The 14,033-nt window shown below is 37.2% G+C and overlaps 1 protein-coding gene and 1 pseudogene across 2 annotated transcripts in view; one reads left to right on the top strand and one right to left on the bottom strand.

Annotated features, from left to right (window-relative positions):
• LOC132268163 (Holliday junction resolvase MOC1, chloroplastic-like) overlaps positions 1–9,015 on the top strand; it is a 40,298-nt gene extending 31,283 nt beyond the window's left edge. The window contains exons 6-7 of one of the 2 annotated variants that reach the window (XR_009469241.1): positions 6,159–6,405; positions 8,539–8,630. Coding sequence is in view for 1 of the 2 variants with exons in the window: in XM_059768930.1 (XP_059624913.1) it covers positions 8,539–8,639 (101 nt within the window). In the remaining variant the exon portion in view is untranslated. Of the gene's footprint in view, positions 1–6,158; positions 6,406–8,538 lie in introns of both variants that reach the window. The other variant, XM_059768930.1, reaches the window with a different exon arrangement.
• On the bottom strand, positions 9,013–11,192 carry LOC132270491 (expansin-B15-like; annotated as a pseudogene).
• Positions 11,193–14,033: the final 2,841 nt, after the last annotated feature.

The following is a 14,033-nucleotide window of genomic DNA, read 5'->3' as shown; positions in this document are numbered from 1 at the left end:
AGATTCGGGTGAGGGTTTGGCAAGCTGTAAGAACTCTAGATGACATCCTATTGGTGGGATAGGCAGCTGTAAGAACTTCTTCTCCCCAGAGATGTTTTGGAACTTGAGAGACCTTGCAACTTCTAGAAGGTGTCTATTTTTTCTTTCGGTGACTCCATTTTGTTGTGGGGTGTCCACACAAGAACTTTGGTGAATAATGCCATTACTTATTAGGTAACCCCCGAGAATAGAATGAAAATATTCTCTGCCATTGTCTGCTCGAAAGACTAGGATTTTGGCTTGAAATGTGTTTGGATTATGGTGTTGAAGTTTTTGAAGATTAGACCAACTTTTGATTTTTCTTTCATAAGATATATCCAAGTAATTCGAGTGTGGTCATCAACAAAGGATACAAACCATCTAGCCCCTGAAACATTATTGACCTTAGAAGGCCCCCAAATATCACCGTGAATGGTTGAAAATGGATGAGATGCTTTATAAGGTTGAGTTGGACAAACATTTCGAACATGTTTAGATAATTGACAAATCTCACACTGAAAAAACTTTGAATTTTTATTAATGAATAATGAAGGAAATAGTTTTTCAAGATAAGAGAAACTAGGATGTCCTAATCAATAGTGCCATAACCGAATTGCACTATCACCACAAGAGCTAACACCTGAAAGAGAGGATACCCAATTTGCACTTTGAGTTTGTTCTTCAAAAGAGTCATCAATTCTAAGAAGGTAGAGTCCCGCACTCCTTAGTATTGAAACACCTGAGTCCATTATCCAGGAACATGGTTTCTCATTTTTGGCATTTAAAGCACTCAAAAATTACCTTCATGTGCTATAGAACCAGTTCCAATGATAGAATTTGATTGAGATTGGCTGAAAGGTCCATTTGCTCTTTGCTGAAAAGAGTTGTTTCTGCAGGCGATTGCTCGTCGGTAGTGGCTGTAAAACCGCGGCCTTCACGTTCAGGAGGTGGCTGCCATTTGTTCTTCGGTTTCCAATCAGCGGGCTTGCCATGTATCTTCTGGCAGGTTTCTCTGGCGTGTCCTGCTTTATGACAGTGGTCACACTGTGGTCTGTTCTTGTTATTCCGGTTGTCATTACCAGTAGAGTTCACTCCGCAAGAAACAAGAGCTGAACTCTCAGTTGGGGCAGTGATGCTTTGATTTCCCATCATCACTTTCTTACAGCTCTCTTCTCTTCGAACCTCAGAGAAGGCTTCATGGATGGATGGCAGAGGCTTTATTCCAAGAATTCTTCCTCTCACTTCATCTAAGTATTTATTAAGACCTAACAAAAACTTGAAAATTCTTTCTTTATCAACAATCTTCTTGTATTTGATGTTATCTCCAGGGCATTCCCATTCTAGTGCTTCAAACGAGTTGAAGTATTGAGTATTGAGTTGCCTATAACGAGTGAGAGTGTTGAAGTATTGAGTGACCGACATTTCCCCTTGTCGAAGATCATGAAGAAGATTCTTTATCTCAAAGAGTTCTACAGTATTTTCATTGTCAGAGTAGGTCTCTCTTGCTGCATCCCATATTTCTTTTGCTGTCCCGTAGAATAAGAAATCATCACCAATCTCATTTTTCATGGAATTGATTAACCATGACATCACCATATTGTTTTCAGATTTCCACACCTTGAACTTTGCATCTTCCTTCGGTGGAGCCTTTGCAGCGCCTGTGAGATAGATCATAACGGACTGAGACCATTGAAGATAGTTCTGTTCGTTCAGTTTATGCCCTATAATGGGAACAATAGAGCTTTCTGATACACCACCTTCGTTGCTGGGAAGGACCGTCTCTGGTTGAGAGTTACCATCTGAGATAGTACTGTTTTTCTCGTTGGACTTAACACCGTATTTGACCAAAAAAAAAAATCTATCGGTTATTTCATTAATTCATTCTGGAAAAAAAGGGTAAAGTAATCCCTGATACCATGAAGAAAAAAAGGGTAAAGTAATGCCTTATTTCATTCATTCTGGAAACCGTAGGGTACAAAGAATTTATAGGAGAAAAATACAACTAACCTATAATTAACGGACTTGAAAATTAAAAGATCTAGTAACCAAATCTCCTACTTTCTATATTCACAAATTCAACTTAGCTAAAATAAAAATCTCTTCCCTAGAAAATAGGGATCTAAATCCGGAATTCAACATATACACATTGTCTCTACCACGGTGAGTGGCATCGACATCAAATTGCCATGGTCTGCCCAATATCATATGGCATTCATCCATGTCGACTACATCATAACGCACCTCCTCTGCATATACTTTCCCAATTTAGAATGGAACGGTGCAGGTGTCAGTTACTTGCGTTTCTGAGCCTTTCTTGATCCATCCAATTTTGTATAAATGGAGATGTTTCTCCGTTTTAAGCTCCAATTTTCGAACCATTGTTAAGGAAACAATGTTCTCACTACTGCTGCTATCAATAATAACGTCACATGCCTTATAGTTGACAGTACAACGTGTACGGAATGGATTATGACATTGCGGGTGCTCCTCCTCCTTTGGCGTGAACATCAACCTCCTCACGACTAAAGAGTGGGACAACAACTCGCCATTGTCTCCTTCAGTTACCTCTTCTTCTTCAAAGGTAAGGAACTCACATTCCTCACCCTCGCCTTCCTTATGCTCGACCAGATTTACTGTCGGTCGCTTGGGGCAATTATTAGATTTATGGCCAGGTTCTCCACATCAAAAACACTTGCCCATACTTGGGTGTGCATAGGGATTTTCTCTCACAGCTGGGGCTCCCCTTCTAGCAGGGCCTATGGGTGCTGGCGGGTTTGGCCTTTGTTGGACCATCTCCAATGCCTCGCCATGTCATTGGAACAGGGGCTACCGCGGTCTGTTTGCCTATGTCATGTGTAGGACGTGGGGTATTATATGAACCACGAGACCGATTCTTCGACTTCTCCAATAATGATTCTGCTCTCTCTGCCGCCGTGACAATATCAGACAGTTTGAATAGCGGTTGCAGCGCCACTTTCTCTTCAATATTCCATCATAACCCGCCTTTGAAATGGCCACCATGCTAAATTCGGGTTCCACTAGGTTGTAACAGGATGACAACCGATAAAATTCTTCAGCATATTCCGCAATCGTTCTACTTCCCTGTGTGCAGGACTGATATTTCTGATAAAGAATCTATTCGAAGTCATGGGGTAAAAATCGAGCTTTCATCAACTTCTTCATCTTAACCCATGTACGTACTGGATCTTTACCCTCACGTTCGCGGGTAGTTTGCACTTGATCCCACAATGTTGATGCAGCGCCTTTCAACTTATAGGCCATGTGACTTGCTTCTCCTCCTGGATTTTCATATAGTCAAAGAACCGTTCAACTTCACTAATCCAGTCCAAGAATTCTTCAATGCAAAGATGACCTTGAAAGGTAGGTAAGTCCATCTTCATACGAAAATCCCCGGAATCATCAGTTTCCCATTGACCTCGATTATCTCCAAACACCTGTACGGCTCGGTTGTTACCAAAACCGACATTTTCCTCATAGGTTGGTTGCCTATTCGGTGGGTTTGGGTTGCGATTACCAATAGGAAGTCCATGATCACCGTCGTTGGGCAGCTTGTTGTTCTCGCGGTTAAGTTCTTCTGTTGTCAATCTCGCCAATACTTGACGCATAGTTTCATGCATATCAAGTAAGGTTCGATTAATGTTGGTCTGGAACTTAGTAAACTCAGCCCTCAAAAGAGCTACTCCATTACGATCACCATCGCTGGAGGGGTTACTTTCATCTCGTGAACCGGCCATCGAAAACAAAGGTGAATCTTGGATTCGGAACCTTGCTCTGATACCAACTAACGTAGCGGAAACAATAAAGAACAGGGTTAAACCCTTGAATTCACAAAGAACATACTTACAAGGGAGAAATTGAAATTATATTAATAATGATGATGTCTGTAGACTTACATCTCTTGCCTTTATATAGGCAAGTCAAAAAAAAAAGAAAAAAAAAGAAAGCTTGAAATAATATTAAAGGGGGGAAATCTGAGATTTGATGGAGCAGAATTCTCCTTAAATCTTGCAATGGAGAATACTATCTTCTATTGTTGACAACTACACCAAATCTTCTTATTTATTTTCTGAATCTTCTTTAATTCTTGTAATGGAGAATAATATCTTCTGTTGGCAAATACTCTAAATATCCTTTTGACTTTTCCTTATTTATTTATTTATTTCTTCTATTATCCTTACCTTTTCAGCCTCCTTGATTTGCGATGATTTGGTATGCTCAGATAATCGTGAGTGAGTTGTTCTACGTCAGAATTGATGCCACAATCCTAAAGTTCAACTGGCGAAGAACCATGGCTGACAACAGTGGATACAGAAACTTGTGTCGTTGGTTTATTTAGATCAAGCAACGATGTAGTCTAGAAAGAGTAGAGATGAAGAGGATAAAGTGGCCATTCTAGTATTACGATTTGCTTTCATTTTGTTGGGCATTGTTCCAACTACGAGGATATGTAGTAGGTCCGCTAGGGCGCTCCAATAATAAAACCACACTAGCTAGAGCACGAATTCACTAAGAAAGCGCATAGTTGTTAAAAGCGCGCCTAGGCTCAAAAAAAGCCCCAGGCTCGTCAAGGCTCAGCTAGAGCGCCTCAACTTACTTCAGGTCAGGCCCCTTCAATCAGGCTCACATAAAACCCTCAGGCTCACGCTTTTTAGTAGGCTCCAGGCTCAAAAAAGGTGTGCCTTGTATTTTTTAATCATTTATTCATATCACTTTCTTTTTTACTTATTGACTACTAAATTAAAAGGTTCTATATCATATACCGTATTATTTAACCTTATGAAATATTTGACAAAAAACATATAAATTTATGGTTCATTACTTACATTAACTACAATTACAGCTTGATTATGGATATATATAATAATATATGCATTATTATCTACATGCGCCTTACTTCGATCAGGCTCGCGCCTTATACTGCGCCTTGCGCTTAGACTCCAGGAGGCCTTTGGCGCCTTAGTGCGCCTTGAGCCTTTAACAACTATGAGAAAGCGGCTAAGTAGGGGTATCAATCCACGAAGATTGCGAAGCTTATGGCAATCAAGTTTCAAAAACTAATTTCTTGTTTGTTAATGTCACAAAAGATTGTTTGAAGAGTTGTTTTGTTTGTTTGTCACTTGCATAAATTAAATAAAAATAAATTGAATTCAAAGATTAAAATAACAATTAGAGGGAGGCTAGGGAATTGAGTTCACCAAGACCTCGTAATTATGCTTAATTGTAAATAACTTGGGGAAACATTTACATGCGATGCTAAAGTGTAGAAGTATAAAACAACCACAACAATTTTCCAGAAATTCATGTAATTCAAGACTAAGCATAACCCATCTGTGGTTGGCATGGCTCGATGTGGTATGAGCCATCTTCCCTAGGCATGGCCTATGAAGGTCTTGACATTACAAGTTTTAGCACATGAAATCAATTTTCTAGCATAGACTATCTTTGGTTGGCATGGACCATCTGCCTAACTATGTTAATCTAGGGGTGTAGCATAATCTATCTAAATTCATACATTACATGCCTATGATCCCATTTCATGAACTCAACCTTCATTGTCACATATAAAGTTATCAAGAATATAAATATATAATCATGCCTCTAAGACAAGAGTTACATGGTATATATACATACATACATATATATACATACATACATATATATACATATATATATTCTGCCCAGATTGTAAATCAATTCAATATTAATACACAAATTGAAAATACATCTTCTTATTCATGAAACTCATCACATACAATAATATTCCCCAAATTAAATTATAAAGACTACATGACTACTTTGATCAAGGCTACCTCAATCCACTAGGAGGGGATTTAGCTCATCCTGGTGGTGGTTGAAGCTCCAATGGTTGAAGAGGAAGCCTCCGTCTTCAGCTCTATGGCAGCCACGCCCAAGAACATTCAAGGACCCTAGCTCTTCCTCACTTTCTCTCTCTAGAAACTTACAAAATTTGAATTCTAAAATGATATATGATATAAGATACAACATGATACATGTGTATATAAACTCCTCTTGCAGAATTAGGTTCAAAAGCCCTTAAAATCGTGCAGTCATGTGGAGAGGAGAGAGAAAAATAACTGAAATTTCAAATCATTTCAAAGTTTGCAGGTTTGTGTCCGGACGCAAGGTGTCCATAGGCTTGTCATGGCGCGCGCTGGCCTCTGGCTCACGGGGCTTGTGGCATTGGGTGTCTGGACGCATGTCTGAGCGTTCGGATGCAAATTCTTCTGGCTACTGGAATTTCAACTTTTGCAAATTGAATATTGTTGGTCACGATGTATGAAGGGCGTTCGGACGCCAGAAATGCACTTGGAGAGTGCGTCTGGACGCCAAGCTTTATCCTTCAAGGTTGACTTCTCCTTCTTGCTTAGCTTCCCGGGCTTGACCTCATTCCCAGGCTGAGTGTGATCTTAAACTTCAGTCCATTTTGCCGGTTCCGTAGCTCGCCAAACACCTTGTTCATTAAAAAGCACGTAAAAATCTGCTTTTACGCCATTTTAGAGATGAGCCCTGAAAATAACAAATAAACAAGAAAGTATGTGAAACACACTTTATTAACATGCTAAATAGACTAAACCATGCAATTAAGGGCGCTTGAATATGCAATATTCGGCGCTTATCAATATGTGTTACCCCCACTCTTTTATCCAGCTCAGCCGAAAGCTCACAAAACTTTGCTTAAAGTACCTCTTTCATAATTTCATAAATGAAAGCAAATCGTAAAAGACAGAATTTGGATGAACCTACCAGAAACCTCTTTATTTCCCACTCTCTAACAACTTGCTTTCTTCAACGTTCTTTTAACAACTTCTAGACGAGCCTACACTATTTCAAACAATTGGAACTTTTCATTTTGAAGGTTTTCGGCCATCTTATTTATCTTCATAGTTTATTCCTTTTTAACTTTATTTTGTTTTTTTTCAGTTACCCACTCCCTGCAATATAAATTCTGATAGCCAATGTTTTATGGGTGTTACTTGTTTTAATTCTATCAACATGATGCTGGTTCAGTGCTTTATGAAATTTGGGGTTTTATCTTGGCCTACACATGGTTTTTTTTTTTTTAGGTTAAATTGAGAACTCATTTAGAGATAACTATTCCTTATTAGGGCATATTTAGTTCAGTTTTTAAATTAGGTTTTTGTTATCAGAGAAATTGAAGATAGAAAATAGTTTTGAAATTTTGTTTTAATTGAAAAATTGGTCTGTGAAAAGAGTTATAAGAGACCTAAGTTTAGACTTTAGAGAGTACTCTTTTGAACTTCTCAAAAAACTGTTGTTTTCAATGAAATAGTCCCTTCATTTTTAGTTTAAATAAGTTCTGAATATATCCGAAATTCTTAGCTGATGAGACATAAGGGTACGTCCAGGTCTTGTGGAGAATCTATTCTTCTTTTTTCCTTTCTTCTCTTCTTTTATTAGTCCATTCCTCTTCTCCCTTTGGGGAATTTGGTCAGCCAACGTAATTTCACAATGTTGTATCACTGTTCGTTGACGTCCTGGACCCTTTTCCTATACCTAACATTTTCTCATTCCGTCAAAATAAAGAACTAGAACTTAACTGTTTGAGCAGATATTTCCTTTTATATCGGCTCTCTCAGGTTCATTATATAGCTAAAACTTGTGTACAATTGCGAAGAGTATTAAATTTAGTGTTCACAGCAAATCTTGCCAAGCTAACTTGTTACTGATTCCTAGCTTTTATTATTTTTATTATTTTTTATTTTTTATTTTTTAAAAAGCAACAACTGATATGGCAACTTCGTTTCCTACAATGGTGCAAAAGTGTTGGTTATTGGATGTCCAAATTATACAATACCTCCTGTTTCACATCTTTGTATTGTTCCATATAAAGGTCTCAGAAGTCTCCATTAAAACAAACTCCATCATCGCTTACGTAGCGACCAACCCTCCTTAAAACACACTTTCTCAAACCTTAGGAATCTCACACTATGCAATCTGTCATAATTGTGCAAAAAGGGCTAGAAATTGTAATCACCCTCAAACATAGTTCACATGTGAGTAGAAAATGTGCCCAAAACTCGACTTATCCTGTTTGACAGTCTGGTAGACAGAATTTAAACATTGCCTCGTGAAGAAGAGGACATGAGTATTTTATTTTATTTATTTTTTAATTTTTCCCCACAATGGTATCATTACAAGTGATGGGTTTCCTATCTTCACTTTATATTTTTACTTTGTTCATCCCACGTGTAAAAGCATGGGCTGTCTTCAAAACCCAGGTCCAAACCCTGCTGCAGCCACTTTTTGGTAACAAGGCTGAATATTGGACTTGTACCAGTCCTCTTATCATAGCTTTTGTATATAAATTGGGTTAAAATTGCATAATAGCATTATTTATGACAAGCGAACAACCTTTAAAGTTGGAGTTTCTGCAACAAATGTCTTAAAAAGTGTTTTTCACCAGGATATCCTTTCTTCACTATTTTTAATGTCCACTGGATTTTCTGATACTTGCAGGCCGAGCTGAGGCTTTACTAATTGCTGCTTATGGCAAAGGCCTGAAGCTTAGCTCTGATTCGTCGTGCACATCAGAAGAAATTGAAGAATCGATACCTTAAAATTGTGAAATTGCATGGAACTCAGATATTCATCATGCGCTTCACAATATACATCCTGTAATTTCACTTGTCATTGGAAGTTGGTCTATCTTATGCAAAAAAGAAAAGGTGCGAATGGGATGACAAGAGGAATCAATGTTGATGCAGTAATTCAGATTCATGGAGATTGGTGGTGTCATTGAATTGAATCATTCTTTGTGGGATTTAGTTCCTACTAAGTACCTTAAATGTAATCTAGTCTCTATGATTTTTGCAAGAACATGATTTGTCTTAGTAAGTTGATTTTCTTTTGAGGGAAGAAAAAATATATTGCTCCCTTGACAGTTGACCTATTTGTATGTTTAATTAGTTTAATAGTAATGATATTAAGAGACTACATGAGTTCTCCGCATTTAACCACTAAATTAAAAGATGTATTAAATAATTTATCTGACATAATGGTGCACCGAAAAGGAGGGCCGAACGCCATCAGTGACCCACCGGCGTTGAGCTTCCAAATTGCACCCCATGATTGTTGCATTGCCCTCCATTTGTCTTCTCCACTCAAGGCCTCCTTTAGATCCACACTGGCAAGATCACCATCTCCACCTTGAAACAACACTACCACCGCCAAGAAATATTATGGGTTGGACCCCGGATCAACTTTGAACTCTATGGTCTTTCTTTAATAGTCACAATGAACACCAGGAAAAACACAAACAAAAAAGCGTGACATATCCAAATTTTCACTACTTCATAACAGTTTCTTTCATTTCATAGTACACACTCTCACATAGGAGAGTCGCCTCTCATCAGCCAAAGCTAGAGCACAGCAGATCTCCTTTTTTCTCCGGCAAATCTTCTTTCTTCTATGTCTTCTCCGACAAATTTACTTTCTTCTCTGGTAAATCAACTTCACAACAGGGCAAATCTTCTTTCTTCTTCAACAAATCTTCTTCCTTCTATACTCACGACAACATCGTCGACCTCCGATCTATTGAAAATGTGCAATCCATAAAACCGAACCGATCCAATCCGTTATTCCACGGATCGGCTCGATTCGGTTTGAGTATTCACACGGATCGGTTTGGTTTTACAATTTGCCAATCCGTTGAGACATCCGAACCATGATCAGCCCTAATCCAAATGTCATACAAGGTACTTACTGTTAGAAATATTGAGAGAGATAAATATATGTATTGCATTGTGTGTAAGTAGTAAAATAGGGTCTATAAATAGGATAAGGTTGGGAGTAGGTGAGTGGTGAATAAGTAACCTATAAATTGTAATATGGTAGGTGTAAGGTGTAGTGTGCAAGAAACTTAGGTAGTAGGTAAAAGATTAAATTTGTAATCTAAACACTTATTTAAAAAAAACATAATAATAATAATATCTAATGTAGATAAATTCATTGCTCACCAGTATCCAAGATATCAATTGTGTGTGTGTGTGTATATATATATAATTATATATATAAGTTTTGGTTTAATTTAGAGATTGGATTACCGTGCATAATCGATTTTCACAACTCCAGTGTGACGAAGTGTCTTCTTGGCCATGAATTGCCATGGCTCCAAATGCAGTTTCACTATAATCAAAATGTCCTGATTCTGACACGCAGGGACCTCCGGGGCAATAATCTGTTATGACCACCCTGATCGGCTTGCCTGAACATGATCGGTATGTGGTACATTTTACCTAGTAAATAGACAATTCATATATATATATATATAGGAAGGTATAATTCGGCATCAACTTAATTCCCATAATTTAATCATATTATTGCATATGCATGATGGCTGTGTTGTACATACTTCCTAATAATAAAATTTTCTGCATGATAGCAGTATTGTTTGCAGAATTGGTTCTGTTTGCTCGAACCATAATGGAAAGTTCTTTTAAAGACCAATTCAATTACCTTTTTGACAAGGTTATACAAACAAGCTTTATTTTCAAACCCTAAAAGAGCCTTTGAGAGTTTTTGCAGAGATTGTATTTTTTAGTTTGAGAACATAGGTACTACTCACACAAGTTATTTAGGATGTGTTTCTCTTTGTGATCAGAGTTCATTTTCATTGAAAATTTATTGCTACCGGTCATCAAAGCAGTATTGTTTTTCTACTTTAAAATTTCAGATTTGAAGAAAAAGATGAGGAGATCACGCTTAAAGGGATCAAAACCTTCATAGAGTGCTTGTTGATCTACCATCAATCTTTCTACAGTAATCAAGGGAATAATACTAAAGTCAAGTGCTATTGGACAAACATTCAAAGCTATCTTCTCTCGCTTTTCCCCTTTTGGAAAAGTGGAAGCATCACTGGATGATGCTTCCCTTGTACATCTGGCAAATCCCTTTGCATGGTTTTTCTAGTGTGTTATCTTCCAAAAATTCATATACCTCATCAATATATCATCATCTTCATCATCCATAATAGCATCATCACCACAATGATCAATGTGATCATTATTTGTTTGTTGAATGCCCTCTCCATGCCTTACTAAATGAGTGTAACGCTTGTACATCCCATAATTATACATATGATTCTCTAGCTCTGTCATTTTCATCAATATCATATTTACGCATTTACGACATGGACACCGGACCCCATTGAGACTGTCAGTATGACCACGTGCCAACTGAATAAATTCTTTAAGTCCTTTTAGATATTGCGGAGAAATCTTAGTGGGAAGCTATATCCAACTCTTATCCATTTATGCAGTTTTCCTATGCCATCTAGGATAATTACATAGGGACCATACCTCAATAATAGAACATTAAAAAAACATAAAAAGATTAATTTGATCCTCCTTATTGGGTTTGTCACGCCCCAAACCCCAAGGAAACCAGGCACGAAGCCCGAGTCCCAAATACGAAAGCTAAAATCCAATTAGCCCATCTGCATAATATGACCATGAATAAGAAATCATCGACACAAAAATGATTCCACATGCATTCCAAGAACATGTGAAAAATAAATGTTTAGCGAAACAACAAAGTCAAAGTCAACTTAGCCTACTTTGATCACATGGACATACAACGGACCAAGGCAAGGAGAGAAGGTAATTCGACTCTAAACAAGTCAAGTGAAATCCATTTAAGTCATACTAAACATTTAAAAACTTGTAATACGGTTCTAGACATTAGAGGAATAGTTTCCTCACAAATAAGCATTCTTAACCTAAGGAATTTCATGACCGGTCCTCACAAATATAGTATAACTCTTTTTGTGTTTGGAATTTTGGAGTAAGACTAGTACCATTGGAAAGCTTACTTCAATATCTTTAGTTTGACCAATGGGCCAGTGGCCTAGCGGTATCGGCTTCTTACCTCCCAAAGGGAGGTCAGGGGTTCAAGTCTCAAAAGAGACATGTGTGTGTGAGTACTAACTAGGAAAAAAAAGATATCGTCAGTTTGAGCACAAATTTGATCTAATTTGTATTTAAAACGAATGAGATATAGTTGTTTGAAGTCACCATGTCAGAATAGGAAGATGGTCAGAAAGTGCAACCGGTTGCATTTTAAGCAATTAACCAGTTTCGCTTGGGCAGTATTCCATCTGTGAACAAAAAAATGTAGCACAACCGGTTTAAGCAATCAGTTATGCTTGGGCAGTATTCCTTCCGCGAACGAAAAAATGCAGCGCAATGGGTGTTGCTTGGGTAGAAGGTTAGGAAAGGCTCCAAAATGGCATTTTTTACGGTTCAAGGCCATTGACTCCATTTAGGTCTTATACATGCATACCAAATGGTCCAAAAACTAAGTTTAGTCTCTTCTAAGTCTAAGAACATGACATGGACAATGTGAATGAAAAATGTGTGTGGACAAGCATGAAAAGTGTGCAATACAACGATGCATGCAATTTAAATTTATTAATAAAGAATTTATGATTTTAATCTTTTAATTTGTTTTAACAATTAAGATTAAATATTTAGCAGGAGATGTATTTGGAGAATTCTTACTTGGCTGTAAAATAAAATATCAGCATGCTTAAGATTCAGTTTATGTGAGATACATGATATAGGAAACTTAAATAAATTATAGGTCATTTCTATGATTTGATAATGTACATGATATTATGATATGATATGATTATAATCAATTTCATATCTGTATTTTATAATCTTGAAGCCTTATATATATATGTTTGGATTTGTTTGAGGATCAATGTCGGGATTTGGTTCTATGTATGCACCATTGTCAGGGTATGGGGGCATTTTGTGGATGAGCTGGCTAATAAGTTTAGACTCATTTTATGTCAGGCTATTGTGAGGATATGGATGACATGCCATTGTTGGGATATGCCTTTTATTTATTTTTATAACTTCTAGCCTATTGTTAAGTTATAGGCGTGGTTGTTATCTGTTAACCATTGTCATGATATGGTTAATTATATCTATAATGATATTATGTGTACCACGATACAAGCTTGACGTTTTGGGATCAGTGGTTAGGATTGAGGTGTATATTGCTGAGTGAGATGGGTAGCTGAATTAGGGATGTGTGTACCCTGGTAGAAGGAGGACTCGTGACCACCTTTGTGTGCGATTTGCATGATACCCACTACACGGTTGAGGCTGCCTTAATTTAGTGAGGGTCTTTAGTGTGTATATTTATTTATATACTTATTGACTATGCAGCTATTGCATGAGTTAGCTATAGATGTGTAGTTTTTTTGGGTCTCTATTTGAGTTGTCGTAGAAAGAACTTGTTAAGGGTTTTGACCCACCATTGTTATATTTTTCAGGTCCTCGTTAGTAGCAGTATTAGCAGTTACTCATGCAGATCAGAGATTTGGCATCATCACTCTTCCGGTGTTATCAACGTATGATTCTATCTTCTAATTAGTTATTTCAGTATTTAGACATTTATTTATTTCAATTATGAGATTTTATATCGGGGTCCATGTTTGAGGATTCCCGAGTTGTATTTTTTTGGAGAATTATTTTTATGAGATTTTATTTATTCATCTTTGAGGATTAATGGATTTTGTTCAGAGGATTTTATTTATTAGTTTTTCTTTTAGCGATATTATTTCTTTATTTATTTATCTCTTTGTATTCTGTGTTCGATTTAAAATATTAATTATTTGATATCCCCTAGCTTTTGGGCTTGGACTTGATCAACCTACGACCTAGAAATCAAGGGGTATCACAAGGTATGTGTGGTAGAGTGAGAAAGGTGTAGAGATTTGGTGTGTGTTCTTGGTGTGTATTATATATATAAAGAGAGAGATAGATACTTTCTACTAACTAATGAATTAATAAAAGATTGTGAGCCTTTAAAAATGAAGAAGAAGGTTCATATTTATAGGCAAAAGAGGGACTAAACTCTAATTTTCAATGGACAAAAGAGCAAATTAAAGAGGACCAAAGTGCAATTTCCTTAATTAGTCCAAAGTGCAATTTCCCAAAAAG

The sequence above is a fragment of the Cornus florida genome, unplaced genomic scaffold (assembly GCF_030987335.1).
Source record: "Cornus florida cultivar Cherokee Brave unplaced genomic scaffold, ASM3098733v1 CherokeeBrave_3.0.0_Hap2_Chr08, whole genome shotgun sequence".
In the NCBI taxonomy this organism is placed as follows: Eukaryota; Viridiplantae; Streptophyta; class Magnoliopsida; order Cornales; family Cornaceae; genus Cornus; species Cornus florida.
The sequence above is the reverse complement of the archived record's forward strand: the minus strand, read 5'-3'. Positions and strand labels throughout refer to the sequence as shown.